The sequence below is a fragment of the Lepidochelys olivacea genome, assembly GCF_965140295.1.
Source record: "Lepidochelys olivacea isolate rLepOli2 genome assembly, chromosome: 8".
In the NCBI taxonomy this organism is placed as follows: domain Eukaryota; kingdom Metazoa; phylum Chordata; order Testudines; family Cheloniidae; genus Lepidochelys; species Lepidochelys olivacea.
Window position 1 is genome coordinate 49,398,550 of NC_140418.1, and position 13,975 is coordinate 49,412,524.

Here is a 13,975-nt window from a genome sequence, read left to right on the forward strand (position 1 = left end):
CACTGCTGTACCAGTGTATTTCGTAGTTACGTTGCTTCAGTTCAGTATGCAGTTCCAATTTCTAGAGATTTGTCATTCAGCCTTGCAAATTTGCTTCAGGCTGAATTTGAAATACAAGGTGTTAACCCAGGAGCAACTTTTGCCAGATTTGGTCTGTGGTTTGATGTAGCAGAATTACAAGAATTAGTAATTAGATACTTTATTCTATTTTATTCACTCTCTAAAACCAAACCTGTGACAAATGTATTTTGCCGGCCCTTAACTAAATTGTGCTGTGCTATATTGGTGTATGATTGGGTATTTTCTGAATATACTGAATGTTTCAATTTTGTGTTAAAAATGTGTCTAGTGTGAATGTAATAATTTTACTTTATGCTCATTTTGTATCATGGAATGACTAAACACATATATTTAATGGATCCATAACCAGAAGAGGAATAATATCATGAATATGTATTGGTATTACATAAATCAGTTAATTGAGTTTAAAAAATCTGTGGACTTTAACAGTACAACGGTCTGTTACATTGTCTCAGACTCGCCTACTGAAAGAAAATTATTCTGACCCAAAATCTTTTTTTAATAACTTACTAAGTATACAATTAGACATCTTGAATTATTTTAGGGACATATTTTAAGTTACCCCTTTAAAATCCATTGGTAATGCCCCCCCCTTTTTTTTTACATTAAGCTAAAACAAATAATTGGTTAATGTTAAATCACTTAAACGTTTAGAAGCAATGGATGTTAGTTTCATTCCTAACAAATACTGTGAGAATAACTTTCTCAGCATTGTATTTAGGTATTGCAGTAGATAATGTTGTATACTCCATAAATATACTGTGCTGAGACCTCTTCATATCTAGACATAATAGAGCGAATTAATTAGGTAGTTTCAGCCTTAATTTTAAATGTCTTTGCATTTGGGTATTTATTTTGGATCTTAAACGTTGCTTAAATGTATTTTTTATTATTCTGTAGTTACGTTAACTTAACTACATTTGTCTTGTATAAATAGTTCAGCAATTTGAATTGATAAGAGGGTAGAAGCTCATTTTAAACTTTTACAGATCAAAAAAGAAGCATATTTTTTTATTTTAAAACAATCAATTTGACTTTATGAAGGTTAGCACTTATTTGTTTAATAATTAATAGGTCTTTCCTGCCAATAAGAATTAATTACTGCTGACTTGCTTTAACTGGTGATTGTTATAGTAATATTATGGTAGTTTCTATGTGGTATGCAACTGTTTTTTGCTAATCTGCAGGATATAACCCTGTGGAAGTACTAGAAGGGAAGCCTCTTTCAGAAGTTTCCAAATGCCATTAATATATTATAGGGAAATGGTCAGTTCCATTGTCTTAATTTGTCATTCTTATTTGCCTCTTGCTGTGTAAGCCTGCATTGTGCCTGGCAACTGTTACCTAGTGACAATTTCAGCTGCTTTAGCCATTGGCTGTGCTGTTGATTGGGGCAGAAGGACCGAGTCACCTTTCTGATAGTGAGTTCTTCTGCATCAGCTAAGGATAAAGAGGAGCAGCAGGCTCAGGTGCAAGCAATAATTTTGAGAGAGAATGTGAGAAATAGTGACAGCATCCTTGTAACTGCCTCACAGTAAATAGGACTTCTGTATCAAGCAGTTCACCGTAGCAGCTGATAAGAATGAACGTAGGTGAGAAACATCGGTTTATTGATGTAGCAAGAGAATTTTTTTTAAAAAGTAGTGATTTTGTAACAGATTAAGTTACTTATAGACAGAGAGAATGAACAACTGGCAAGTGTTTTGGGGATGTTATAAAATCAAAAAGACCCTTCTGTACAGCATGATGGTACATCTTGGAAAATTAACTTCAAAAGAATGCTTTCTATCAAACTACTGCATCAGAAGTGGAGAAAATGCTTCTTTTCTAGTGAATGAAATTCCTTCAGAAGGAGCAGCGAAGACTATCAAAAGCACCAGTGAGATGTCAGTACTTTTAAAGGGACGTTAAACAAATACTAAAATAATATCTAAATGACCTTGACAAATCTTTTTATTTGGATTGATTCATTCTTGTCTGCCTCTTCATTATCTCAGGAATTCTAGGATTAAAGATATTTTTAGTATTTCTGGGTTTTTTTAAAAGCAAGACTGTGTACATTTAGTAACCTAGCTAATGGTCCTTGCACTAATCAAGCAGTTACTCAAAAATGAATACAGAAGAGGCTTTCTTTAACATATGGCTGCTCCATAACTGCAAATACAATTAACAGGTAATGTCCAGCTATTAGAAGATCTGGTTTTTAAAGCAGTGATTTATCATGCTAATCATCTAATAAAAACCGAAAGTCTGTGGCAGCCTAGAAGCTGAAGCTGAATGACAGAATATTGGAGTAAGCAATGGCAGCTTTTCTAGTCTGATCAGCATTTCGTTAGCTTCACAGCAGAATGCAGATGGAAGTTTCTGTTCTTGTTGTATGGAGCTTGTGAAAGGATTCAGGTGTTGCTACAAAGGTTAGAAATACCATGGATATACCTATGAACTTCACTGTACTGATCCACTGTAGCAGATATGGCATTATTTCTGAAGAAAATTATTTTTGATTATCACTGCTGAAATGAAATGCAAGAAGGATTTGTTTTGTCTGTGAGGACCTTGGATTATGCTGCTGACATTGATAGTTGGAGTGGACCGTAACTGTTTAAAAGAGCTTTGAATACTGACTTAAAGCTCCAAAATTTATTCTTACATTTTTCTGATTTTTAAGTGAGTACACATGATCTTCCTCATTGTACAGGTAGATTTATGTTTTCCTTCCTGGAAGTCAGAGGACAAACCTAGCTTTCCCCATACCCTTCTCACTCCAAATAAAATTCATTATTCATACACAAACTGTGGTGAGTCTATTGGAATTAACCTGGACAGAAATGTTTTCCTTTCCTCTCTAATGAATAGGATAGATGAAGCAAAGATCTCCTGAACGGAGCCAAAAGACACAGCACGATACGGTGAACTTTTCCTTGGTTTTCCAGACATTCTGTGATTTAATTATTTAAATGAACATAAAGCATTAATTCATTTCTAAAGATTGCTAATTCAGGAAACCTGTGTTGTATTGAGACATTTCTCTTTTTTTTATTTGTATTTTTTTAGCTAATTCCAAAGAAACTGCCTTTCTCAGGAAAAAAACAATCACAGAATTTTTTTTGAGGCAGTTGACTTTTTCCTGTCTCCCCCCCCTTCCTTTTTTTTTTGTTTTTATTTTCATCTTCCACAAATACAGTAAAAAGAACCTGTTTTCTTCAGAAGTGCCTTTTTTTTTTTTTTTTTTGGTAAAGATGGAGAGCACTGGAGGAAACTCGTCAGTGGCCTTTTTGGCTTTTTTTTTTCTTTCCTCAAAGCTAAGGTGTGTCAGAGCATTGCATTGATGCTAAAGGGGCATCAACAGCTATGAGACTGTAACCTCCCTGATAGAAGCACTGGCAGTGTCTACAAAGAGAGATGATGAGACTCTGAAACAGAGTTTAGCTGATGTTGGGCAGGTCACCTGCTCACTGTAGCTCTGATTGCAGTGTTCCCTAATCCCAAACCATGAACCACTCCAGATGGACTGAATGGAGGACTCTGAACATGAGCAGTATCATTGTGAACGTGTCTGAGCATCTCTCCTGTCCGCTAGGATTTGGCCACTACAATGCAGTCGACATCTGCATCCTTGAGACGGTTATTATTGTTTTGCTAACATTTTTAATTATTGCTGGTAATTTAACTGTAATATTTGTCTTTCACTGTGCTCCGCTCTTACATCATTATACCACCAGCTGTTTTATTCAGACTATGGCCTATGCTGATCTTTTTGTTGGAGTTAGCTGCCTGGTTCCTACATTATCATTGCTTCACTATTCTACAGGTGTCCATGAGTCCTTGACTTGTCAGGTTTTTGGATATATCATCTCTGTGCTGAAGAGTGTCTCCATGGCATGTCTTGCTTGCATCAGTGTTGACCGCTATCTTGCTATTACAAAACCTCTCTCCTATAATCAACTGGTCACGCCTTGTCGCTTGAGAATCTGTATCATTTTGATCTGGATATACTCTTGTCTGATCTTCTTACCTTCCTTTTTTGGTTGGGGAAAACCTGGTTACCATGGTGATATTTTTGAATGGTGTGCTACCTCCTGGCTCACCAATGCCTATTTTACTGGCTTTATTGTGTGCTTACTGTATGCTCCAGCTGCTTTGGTAATATGCTTCACATATTTCCACATCTTCAAAATTTGCCGGCAGCACACCAAAGAGATAAATGACCGGAGAGCTCGCTTTCCTAGCCATGAAGTGGATGCTGCGGGAGAGACTGGGCACAGCCCTGACCGCCGCTATGCCATGGTTTTATTTCGGATAACCAGTGTGTTTTACATGCTTTGGCTCCCCTATATCATATACTTTCTGCTGGAGAGCTCTAGGGTGCTGGAAAATCCAGCACTTTCCTTCTTAACAACATGGCTTGCTATAAGCAATAGTTTCTGCAACTGTGTGATATATAGCCTCTCCAACAGTGTTTTCAGGCTGGGACTCCGGAGACTGTCAGAGACAATATGTTCATCTTGTATGTGTTTAAAAGACAAGGATGTACGGGACCCCAAACCTAGAAAACGGGCTAATTCCTGCTCCATTTAAAGAAAACTGGGACAACTAATGAAATGCAATCTGACATTGGGTTTGGATAACATTTGTTACATCTGGAAATTTGCCACAACAGAAATATTTACTTGAATAGTTCCTAGGACATGAGATGGGGTTTGCAAGTGATTCGTAATAAAGGAAAAGGTTGTTATTAAAGGGCACTGAAAGGGTACACAAATTATAATGAATATGGGTCTTGTGAAATTGTGTGGTGGTATGACGGAAATTTAACAGAAGATGAAAGAAATCAATATCTCATATCTTCTGCAGGGCATGAAATAACTGGCACTTCAAAGCAGGCTCCCCCTTGAGATAAATTAGTGACCTATTAATTTTTTTCCTTTTAGAGAAATTGTCATATACAGTATTATATATGTGGCAGGATATACAGTAGCCTCAAGCATTAAAATATACTTTTTTAAACACGGTGAATGGCTCTCCATAAATGATATCGACAGAGGATGCATAATAAATGTTGCAATTTAACAATCAGCTGCATATAGTCTTTGCTTGTGTCTTGTACTATTTTCAGTTGTACAAATATCCGCTAAACCTTTCCCCTTTCCCACCTCCCCCCAAACCCCATACAAATTAAAGAAACTGATGGGTACACTTTTTGGATAAAATTAAAGTTTTGTTTTTTGCATTTCTTGTGCAGCTTCCACAAAGCCTGCTTCTTCTCCTCACCCCCCGCCGCCCCCCATTTCCATTTTTTCATGCCCTGCACCCTGGGTTCCATTATTCAGAAGTGACTTAGTTAATGAAGGAGCCTGTCAGATAAACTTAATTTCAAATAACTTCTTCTTTCAGAAAATTCTGCTATTTTTACTAGCTGGATGTTTGCATTCACCATATTCTAATGACTTTTACAAAATTTGTTCTCTGGATCCTGCTAAATTAGCACACAGTACTGATGTGGTGTCCTTTAGGATGTACTAAAGCTTTTCCTTTAGCAGTTACACAGATAATCCTAATGCAAATATGATAACCACAAACAGCAGTGTAAATCACTGCTCAGTGCATTTAAAAAAAATTTTAATGGAAAATAACTTTTCTGTGGGGTCTGAATAGCTGACTGTTTAGCTGCCAATCCTTTGTGTGAACCTAGCTTGCACATATTGTATTTTTTTAAAAAAGAAAATGTAAAGTATGTGATCTGTGCCTAATGTTTTCATAGCATATGGAGTAGGTCAATTTTAAGTCTACAGGATTTTAAAAAAGAATTACTTGCTCTAAGAGAAATACTTTTATGCAGTTATTAAATAGATATTTATTAGAGGAGGAGGTGGAGAGACAATTTAGTATAAAATACAGATAAGAGCCTCAGTATTGCCTTTTGTAATGAACTGCCTTTCAGGTTCACTGCTTAAATAAAATACTTTGCAAGGGCACTACATGTGTAATAAATTGCCTAGGGTTCAGATATAGTATGGCAGGTAGTGACATATTTTAAATATTAGTTTTAACCCAAGGTGCCATTTTCTCAGATGGAGATTTGTTTTTTAAAAAGGCCTAACTATTGCTACTCTTAACAGCTGCGAAGTGGTTTCTTATTTTACCAAAATGCATATAATGAAATTGTGCCTGTGACTTTTCATAACGGAAGTCAACCTTTTTTGCACACCAATGGTTTGACTACAGTAGTCTCTTTAAAAAAAAAAAAAAAAAAAGTACGCATTGTTTTATTGAGGTGGTTCTGAACCCCTGTACATTTTTAAAACTGTAAGAAAGGTAAGAAAAAATAAAAAGAATAAAGTAGTATTATATATATCAAAACCGTACTTGGCTTTAGTTCCCTGATGTTATTCTGTGTTCTCTGAAAGTCCAAATGGGAGACAACTAAGGAATTAGAATAAAAAAAAAAAAAAACAACTTTAATTTTTGGGTTTTTTGCTTTCCCTACATCGTGCGTCTGTGTCATTGTTTCTAATATTGTGTATTGGTGAGCCAGGTTTAAGTGCCAGTTGGAACTTTCCTCTAGTCTAGCTAAGCTTATTTGGTGTTGATAATTACCCCAGATTAATACTCCAGATAAAATTTGAGAGGAATTCCTTGGTACCTTTGTCTTTACCCCATATATCTCATAGTTGTTCCTTTCTAGACAGATGAACCTATTCCTTCCCTTCTGAAGATAATGGGTGAAATTTTTGTAAGTGGTTTAGTGTGATTTTTAATGAGTTTTAGGCATTTTGGTGCCTATGTGTCATTGAAAGAGAGAGAGAGAGATTTAGGCTCCTAAGTGTCCAGGGTGGGTAAAAAATTATTTAAAAATAAATCAAAATAAGAGTTTGTTTAAATTAATTTTTCTTTTTAAAAACAAACCTTTTTAAAATGGCCAATGTTAAGGCCTAAATTTATTATAATCTATTAAAATAATTTAAATACATAAAAGAAAAATGCTGCTTTAATGAGCCCTCCTCAAATTTTCATGAGTTAATGGGTTCAGCTTTTTTTATGATACAGAGAATCAGGGGGAAAACATCTTTAAATTTTGCAGTCAGTTAAGCTTTATAAATGTCACAATACCGCATTCAGTATCTATATTATTTTTAATCTTTGCAATTGAGTGAATGCTAGTATTTACATTTACTTTCAGTTCTGCTGAGCAGAAAAGCTTTTGTCTTAATTACTTTTGTTTTCAGTTAAGCCAGCAGATGAAGAGAAAATATTTCTTCATTTGGACTAATTGATTCAAAATGGAGAAACCAACTGGGAGCTGAAAAAACAGGAAAGCATGTTTTCATCCAATCTCTGAATAAAAACCAGGTGTGAGAGAGAATTAAATCTATAAAGTCTAAAAGTTGAAGGACAAGGGGCCAGATTTTCAAAGGTATTTAGGTGCCTAAATATGCAGATAGGCTCCTACTGGGATTTTGAAAAGTACCTAACCTATCAGCACTGTTGGCCCCCCACATACCTTTTTTATTTCCTGGTCACCATAGGCCAGATTTACAATCTGACAATTCACTAACTACAATTTATACTTCCTTTGTTCAATAAATCCGTTAGTCCTAAATGCAAAACTAGTAACTTATGTATTCAGCACATTTAAGGTAGCTTTATTTTATTGATAAACAATTTTTAAATGTTTTTCTTGTGCATTTTTAAATTAATTCCAATTGCCATCCAAATGTAACTCCATATAAATCTGGAATAAAAAATTAATGATCTAGTGAATAAAAAATGTATCGTTAACCATTTTCTAACAATAAAAAGGGAATAATTAAGAATATGAATAAATGTATGTTAAACTATACAATTGTTTAAGTGTTTATAAATACAGGGTATTCTCATGTTAGCAAAAACGTGTTAGTTACACGTTTAGTGTAAAGGTTATATTTACTTGCAAATCAATATGTTTTAATGGTTGTACCAACCAATGAGAACAAACCTTTCTTTAGGAAAATGGCTAAAGTATAAATGCAAAACAGGGTTAAATAAATTATTTCTTGCTGATGTAAATAATTATTAAAATTGGTGATTTAAATCAATCCACCTTGTAAATGCCTGAATCATTTTTGAAAATGGGATTAAGATCCTTCTGAAAAGTTTACCCAGTGGATACTTCATAGATATCTCCAACTGTTCTGTAGTTCATGGAATCAAGCTTTGGTCTTCACGCTGCAGCTAGTTTTGCTAAACTCTACATGGTGATTCTTCCACCTTTTTGGGGAAGTGTAACCTGTTTATTGGCCTAAGACCAGTCTGTGCCCACATACTCATAATTTAACTTGTAGTTAAGGCTGCCTATGGGAGGGTGAAGTAGCAGTATGCCAGTCTCTAATGAAATAAGCTAATTTTTTAAGGTGAAGAGGGGGAAAACTAAAAACTTGCCACCAAAGTCTCAGGTTACTAGTTTTGGTATGCACCACAGTGGTTCAAGTCTTAAAGGTGACTTGAAAAGGGGCTTTGCCTCTTCCTTCTCATTTACTGACAGTGTAGTATTAAGATAGCACAAAAGGATTTGATTTCTAAAATAAATGAATGTTTTGGGGGGGTTTTAACCTTTCAAATATCAACCTTCCTTAGGGGACCCAAAGATGTGGTTAGGGAGATTTTACAGCACCCACTTGAAAGGAAAGGGTGAATGTGTAGCAAAAGAGCTTTTCTTCCAATTCTTTGTTTGGTGTTTGAGTTCAATAGCTGCTAAGAAAAACAAACAAGAATTCAGTTTGAATAAAAATCACTCCCCCTGAACTGAATAGATGTTACTTGTTTGGTATTTGTGACATGATAAACAAGGTATATCTTGAGTCATCTGCAAAATCTGTTAAGTGAAACATGATAGACGAAACCTGAATTATCATATAAATAAATAGGAAGAAAATTCGGTAATAAAATCACAGACTAACCTCTTTTCCTTCGTAGGTTACCTGTAATTGTGTGTGGTGATATTAAGCAACTTTAACAAACCTCTTAAATCACTGCTTTGGCTCAAAATACTTTCTATTATTTTTAACATCTTTTTGATTTTCTCTAAATCTATTTTTTATGAGTTGTTGTAACTGAAAAAGTGCCTGATCCATGGGACAACTATATAAGGGCTTGCAGGACTGGTATTAAAAAAAGGTTTTTCTTCAGATTTACTACTACTTTAACTAGTTTGCCTACCATTTACTATCATTTGAGTATGCAAAAATGTGTGCTAGCAATGTGACTCTTGCTTTTGAGGCTTTGGGTTTTTGATTATGATGCTTATCCAGCCCTTTATAATTATTTCCATGGGTGAGTAGCCTACATATGCTCTGTGAGCCTCTAGGGTATCACAGCTACAATAAAGCTGCTTTTATTCCAGAGAATTTCCTCTAGCTGATTTCATCTTTTTATAGCTGCCTAATCCTACTCCATTCTCAGAAGCAGACTTGGATTCCTCCCAGCCTAAGTATTCTATATAAAAGTAAAGGTGCCCTGAACCTGGTCAGCATACCCCAGATATGCAGGATATGGCAGCCAAGAAATAAATGAAAAAGCTAATTTAACTATGTTTCCTGGCTTGTCCCACCTATGTCACCCAAAGCAGCTTCATAACTCCATGCTCTTCAACTGGATACTCTTCCCCTTCTTACTCTTCTCTGACCTTCCTGGTCAACCCAGTCAACAACCCCTATATGTCACCGACTGAAGTTTATGGAATCCAGAAAGCTGCATAATGTCTCTTCTAAACAGGGCCACATGATCTATATGTGCTATTGTTTTCTTGAGATTAGAATGAAATCTTTATAGAAGAGAAAACATATTGAAGGTTTGCTTGTTTTCTGGAAGGACAGTTTCCAGTTATGCAGTTGGAATTCCACTGCAGCAGTGACAAGGTGGGGAAAACCAAATTACATACTGCATACATATTAACTGGTAAAAGGTTTTTAATTGACCCTGTACATACTGATGACTAACTGTGGGTATTTTTTTTAAATAAGGTAATAAGAGTTAACAGTTGTTTAGCAAGTTACAGAAATGTCTTAAAGTTGAACAAATCTTTTACTTTTCAAAAATTTTAGTTTAATAAATTTTTACTATAGTACCACAGATGTGCATGATGGTTTATAGACCTAGGGACTAATTCACTTCTACTAGCAGCGTCCTCGCTGCAAGCTACCTTTGTGCAAACAACAGTGGAGAGGAAAGTTGTTTTGCTTATGAAGCTAGTCTTCCGTCATATAGGGACGCAAAACCTGGCCATACTGAACTTCTGTTTGGAGAGCTGGCTGGAACTCTGTTACCTGGCAGTTAGAATTCTGAGATGGTGCTCCACCCTAGAGATGCTACAGCAGAGTGTATATCAGGTGGTTTGCCTTTGCTCCTTGTCCAACAGGCAGAATCTGTTATACTTACCTCCCCATCCCTCTTCTCAGCCTTTGGAGATATCAGCTGTGGGAAAGATTCTCCAAAGGCCATTTGCTGGAGGGGTAAGTCAGAACACCTTCTGAATACACCCATGTCCCCGCTCAATGGGAGATCACTTGGTTTCCTCCTTTCTGGTCCCTGCTTTCTCTTTCTTGTAACAGTTACATGAGTTTACTGCAGCCTTAGGCTGCAGGAACCTCTGTGTTGGAGTGGAGTCAGGAGGGGTGGATATTCTGAATGCTGGATGCGAGTAGGGCATTCATTTGCTTATGTAGGTTCCGGAGATGGGGCTGCTGTGGAGATATTACCTCACCCACCATCTCTTGGAATCTGTCAGACTGATTGCTGAAATTTTTAACTCGTGAGTTTACAACCAGTACTGTATGTCCCTTACTGCTATGTGCCAGAATATTGGTCAAAATCTGGCCTGTAAAGCAAGCATGGCTACCTATACTTTTTATTTATTTTACAGTTTGCTCCTCTGAAGAAGGGCTTCTCTAATAAAGGAATTCTCTGTGAGGTTTGCATAAAGGTTTTTCTTTTCCTTAGCATGCATTGGAGGATTCCACATGAGGCTTAACTCCTTTTGATGGACAAAAGGAAGTACAGTAGATATTTCTTCTTATGTCAGTCAGGCAACTGCCCAATTTGCATCACGTCCTGATTTTCCACAAAGTCTCCCAGTATGATGATCTCACATTCTTGCATGTGAAAACCAGATTAAGGAGAAAGCTCTGATTTATTTTCTTCTTCAGTTTATTCCGTGGTTACAATTTCTATTTCTTTGTTAACTGTAAGTCACATAAATGTTTTGTTAATGGAATACTCCTCACTTCCATGTACCTACAGACCTTTTGAAATAAAAATAAAATGTAGGAAATAACAGTACAAATATTAACCAAATAAATCAACATGTCCAACCAAGTTGTGAAATCAACATGGTTAATAAAATGAACATTAAAACCCCTCCCTGTGCCATCAGAATGCTGGAGTTCTCTGAAACATTTTAGGAAATGGCCCACAATAATAAAAAATTAGCTGCTAAGCAAAAAATTAGAATGTAAAGGTTGAAATGAGGACACGTCCTGTACTGCAGGTTAAGCAAAGCAAAATTGCTTACATTTATGTATGAGATTCCCCTTGTGCAAATGTGTATGGATTGCATATATTGTGCCGTGGCATTTGCTATTCTGTTTCTCCTGAGTATTTGTATTGGTACTTTGAATCTGATTTTACATTTAATATGAAAGAGGATGTGGGAAGATTGGCTTCTACTTAGGTGCAATTGATGCTTTCAAGGGTGAAAAGGACTGAATACTTGGGTAATGGAAAAAAAAATATTAGCCATTTTCTGATGGTAAAAGTATTATCCATGCAGTGACTTTTTTTCCAGAGGAATGTTCTTCTTCATTTTCTTGAATTGGCAAATTTAATCTCTTTCTAGGGTGTCTCTCCAGAGAAAATCATAAGCAGTGAAACACAATGCCACATTTAAATGTGCTTTCTTATTTGAAGATCTTCCATGTTTGCCGAAAAAGCTCAAATACCATTATGTGGCAGAACTGTGGGAAGAATGACCTGCTGTGTTGTATGCCTAATGGCTACTGTGCTATAGTTTTTGTACTAAGTCTATGCTCTCCCCATCCCCACCCCCAAAACAAGGTGGTTTTTTTCCCCTTGTGGATCTAATACTTTTGATTTTTGGCTGTACAGGATCTATTAAAGATGATCTTAAAATTGTATTTGCTATTCTGTTTCCTCAAATATTTTTAATGTCCATTGGTATTTCCCTATTGAATATCGTTGATCATTTTTAGATTTTACTCTCAGCAAAATCTAATTAGAATATATTTTAAAAGTAGTTCACCTGTCAAACTGCATAGTATCACTAAGTGGCTACAGAGGGAAATACATCATTACGATGGTTAGATATTGCTCTAGTCCATTATCATGTGTACGACAAATACAGTTTAAATATAAACAGAAGTTATAGTTATTGCAACAGCACATGAAGATGGCCTGGCAACATTTCAGATATTATAGTACCTCAGAGTACTTTTATCACCATGAAATTACTATATCTTCATTTCCTTTCATAAAGTTGTAGACAAGCAAATAAAAGTGTATGGTGAGTTTTTTATTATGCTAGTAAGTTTCTGAGGGCCTTGCCATACCACAGGATCCATGCCCCCATCCACAGTTGGAATGTCTGTCCATGGTCCTATAGCTGTTGCAGAATGCCTGGCAATGTGACTCCATTGGAGTTGATCTGCCAAGGAGAAGTGCTAGTGGCACATGGGGCCAAAGATGTTGTGGAGACACAACTTCCATGAAGATGGCCAGGGCCTTCTGAAGATATATGAAGTTTGTTTTCTTATCCTTGGGAGATGGGGCAGTATTTCCAGAAGTATTGCTTAAAGATGGCATTTCATTTATTAATGGGCGCATAAATCATAAACTGTGTGCAGCCAAAGTACAGGTAGCATGTTTTTATTTCACTTTTTATGTTGACAAAAAGGTTCCTTAAATGAAAAATGTTTTGATTCAGTTTTTTATTTACTTTGTAAATTCTATGGACTATCCAGCTATTAACATCATTTTGATGATTAAGGGTCAGTTCATGCACTCAGATTTGAGCCTCAGAGGGGAGAAAAGAGTGGAAGATTCTCTCAAATCGCTAGTGAGTCTGAGGCCTGGTCTAATCCTGCACCCTGCACCCATCCACACAACAAAGCCATTTTTTCGCCATAAAGGGCTCTTAAAACTGATTTCTGTACTCCTTCCTAACGAGGGGATTAGCGCTGAAATCGACATTGCCGTTTCGAATTAGGGTTAGTGTGGACGCTAAGGTAGGTATTGGCCTCCGGGAGCTATCCCACAGTGCACCATGGTGACCGCTCTGGACAGCACTATGAACTTGGATGCACTGGCCCGGTGTACAGGAAAAGCCCCGGGAACTTTTGAATCTCATTTCCTGTTTGGTCAGGCGAGCTCATCAGCACAGGTGACCATGCAGCGCTCATCAGCACAGGTAACCATGCAGTCCCAGAATCAAAAAAGAGCTCCAGCATGGAACGAATGGGAGGTACTGGATCTGATCATTGTATGGGGAGAGGAATCCGTGCTATCAGAACTACGTTCCAAAAGACAAAATGCCAAAACATTTCAAAAAATCTCAGGGGCCATGAGGGACAGAGGCTACATCAGGGATGCAACACAGTGCTGTGTGAAACTTAAGGAGCTCAGACAAGCGTACCAGAAAACCAAAGCATCAAACGGACGCTCTGGGACAGAGCCCCAGACATGCCGCTTCTACGCTGAGCTGCATGCAATTCTACGGGGAGCCGCCACCACTACCCCACCCTGTTCATGGACTCCGATGATGGGGTACTCTCCACGATGCCTGAGGATTTTGCAGATGGGGAAGATGAGGAGAAGGAGGAGCTTGGGGAGAGCACACAGCACACCG

At 36.9% G+C, this 13,975-nt stretch overlaps 2 protein-coding genes across 3 annotated transcripts in view; both read left to right on the top strand.

Moving 5' to 3' along the window:
• RABGAP1L (RAB GTPase activating protein 1 like) overlaps positions 1–13,975 on the top strand; it is a 528,106-nt gene that overhangs the window by 193,174 nt on the left and 320,957 nt on the right. The gene's annotated exons all lie outside the window — the stretch shown is intronic.
• On the top strand, positions 3,347–5,114 carry GPR52 (G protein-coupled receptor 52). Its single transcript, XM_084637938.1, has one exon. The coding sequence runs from the start codon at positions 3,574–3,576 to the stop codon at positions 4,657–4,659; it is 1,086 nt and encodes a 361-aa protein (XP_084494064.1). The 5' UTR covers positions 3,347–3,573; the 3' UTR covers positions 4,660–5,114.

Excerpts from the sequence above, each read along its gene's own strand:
- GPR52 (XM_084637938.1), top strand. The coding sequence starts at position 3,574 with ATGAACCACTCCAGATGGACTGAATGGAGGACTCTGAACATGAGCAGT.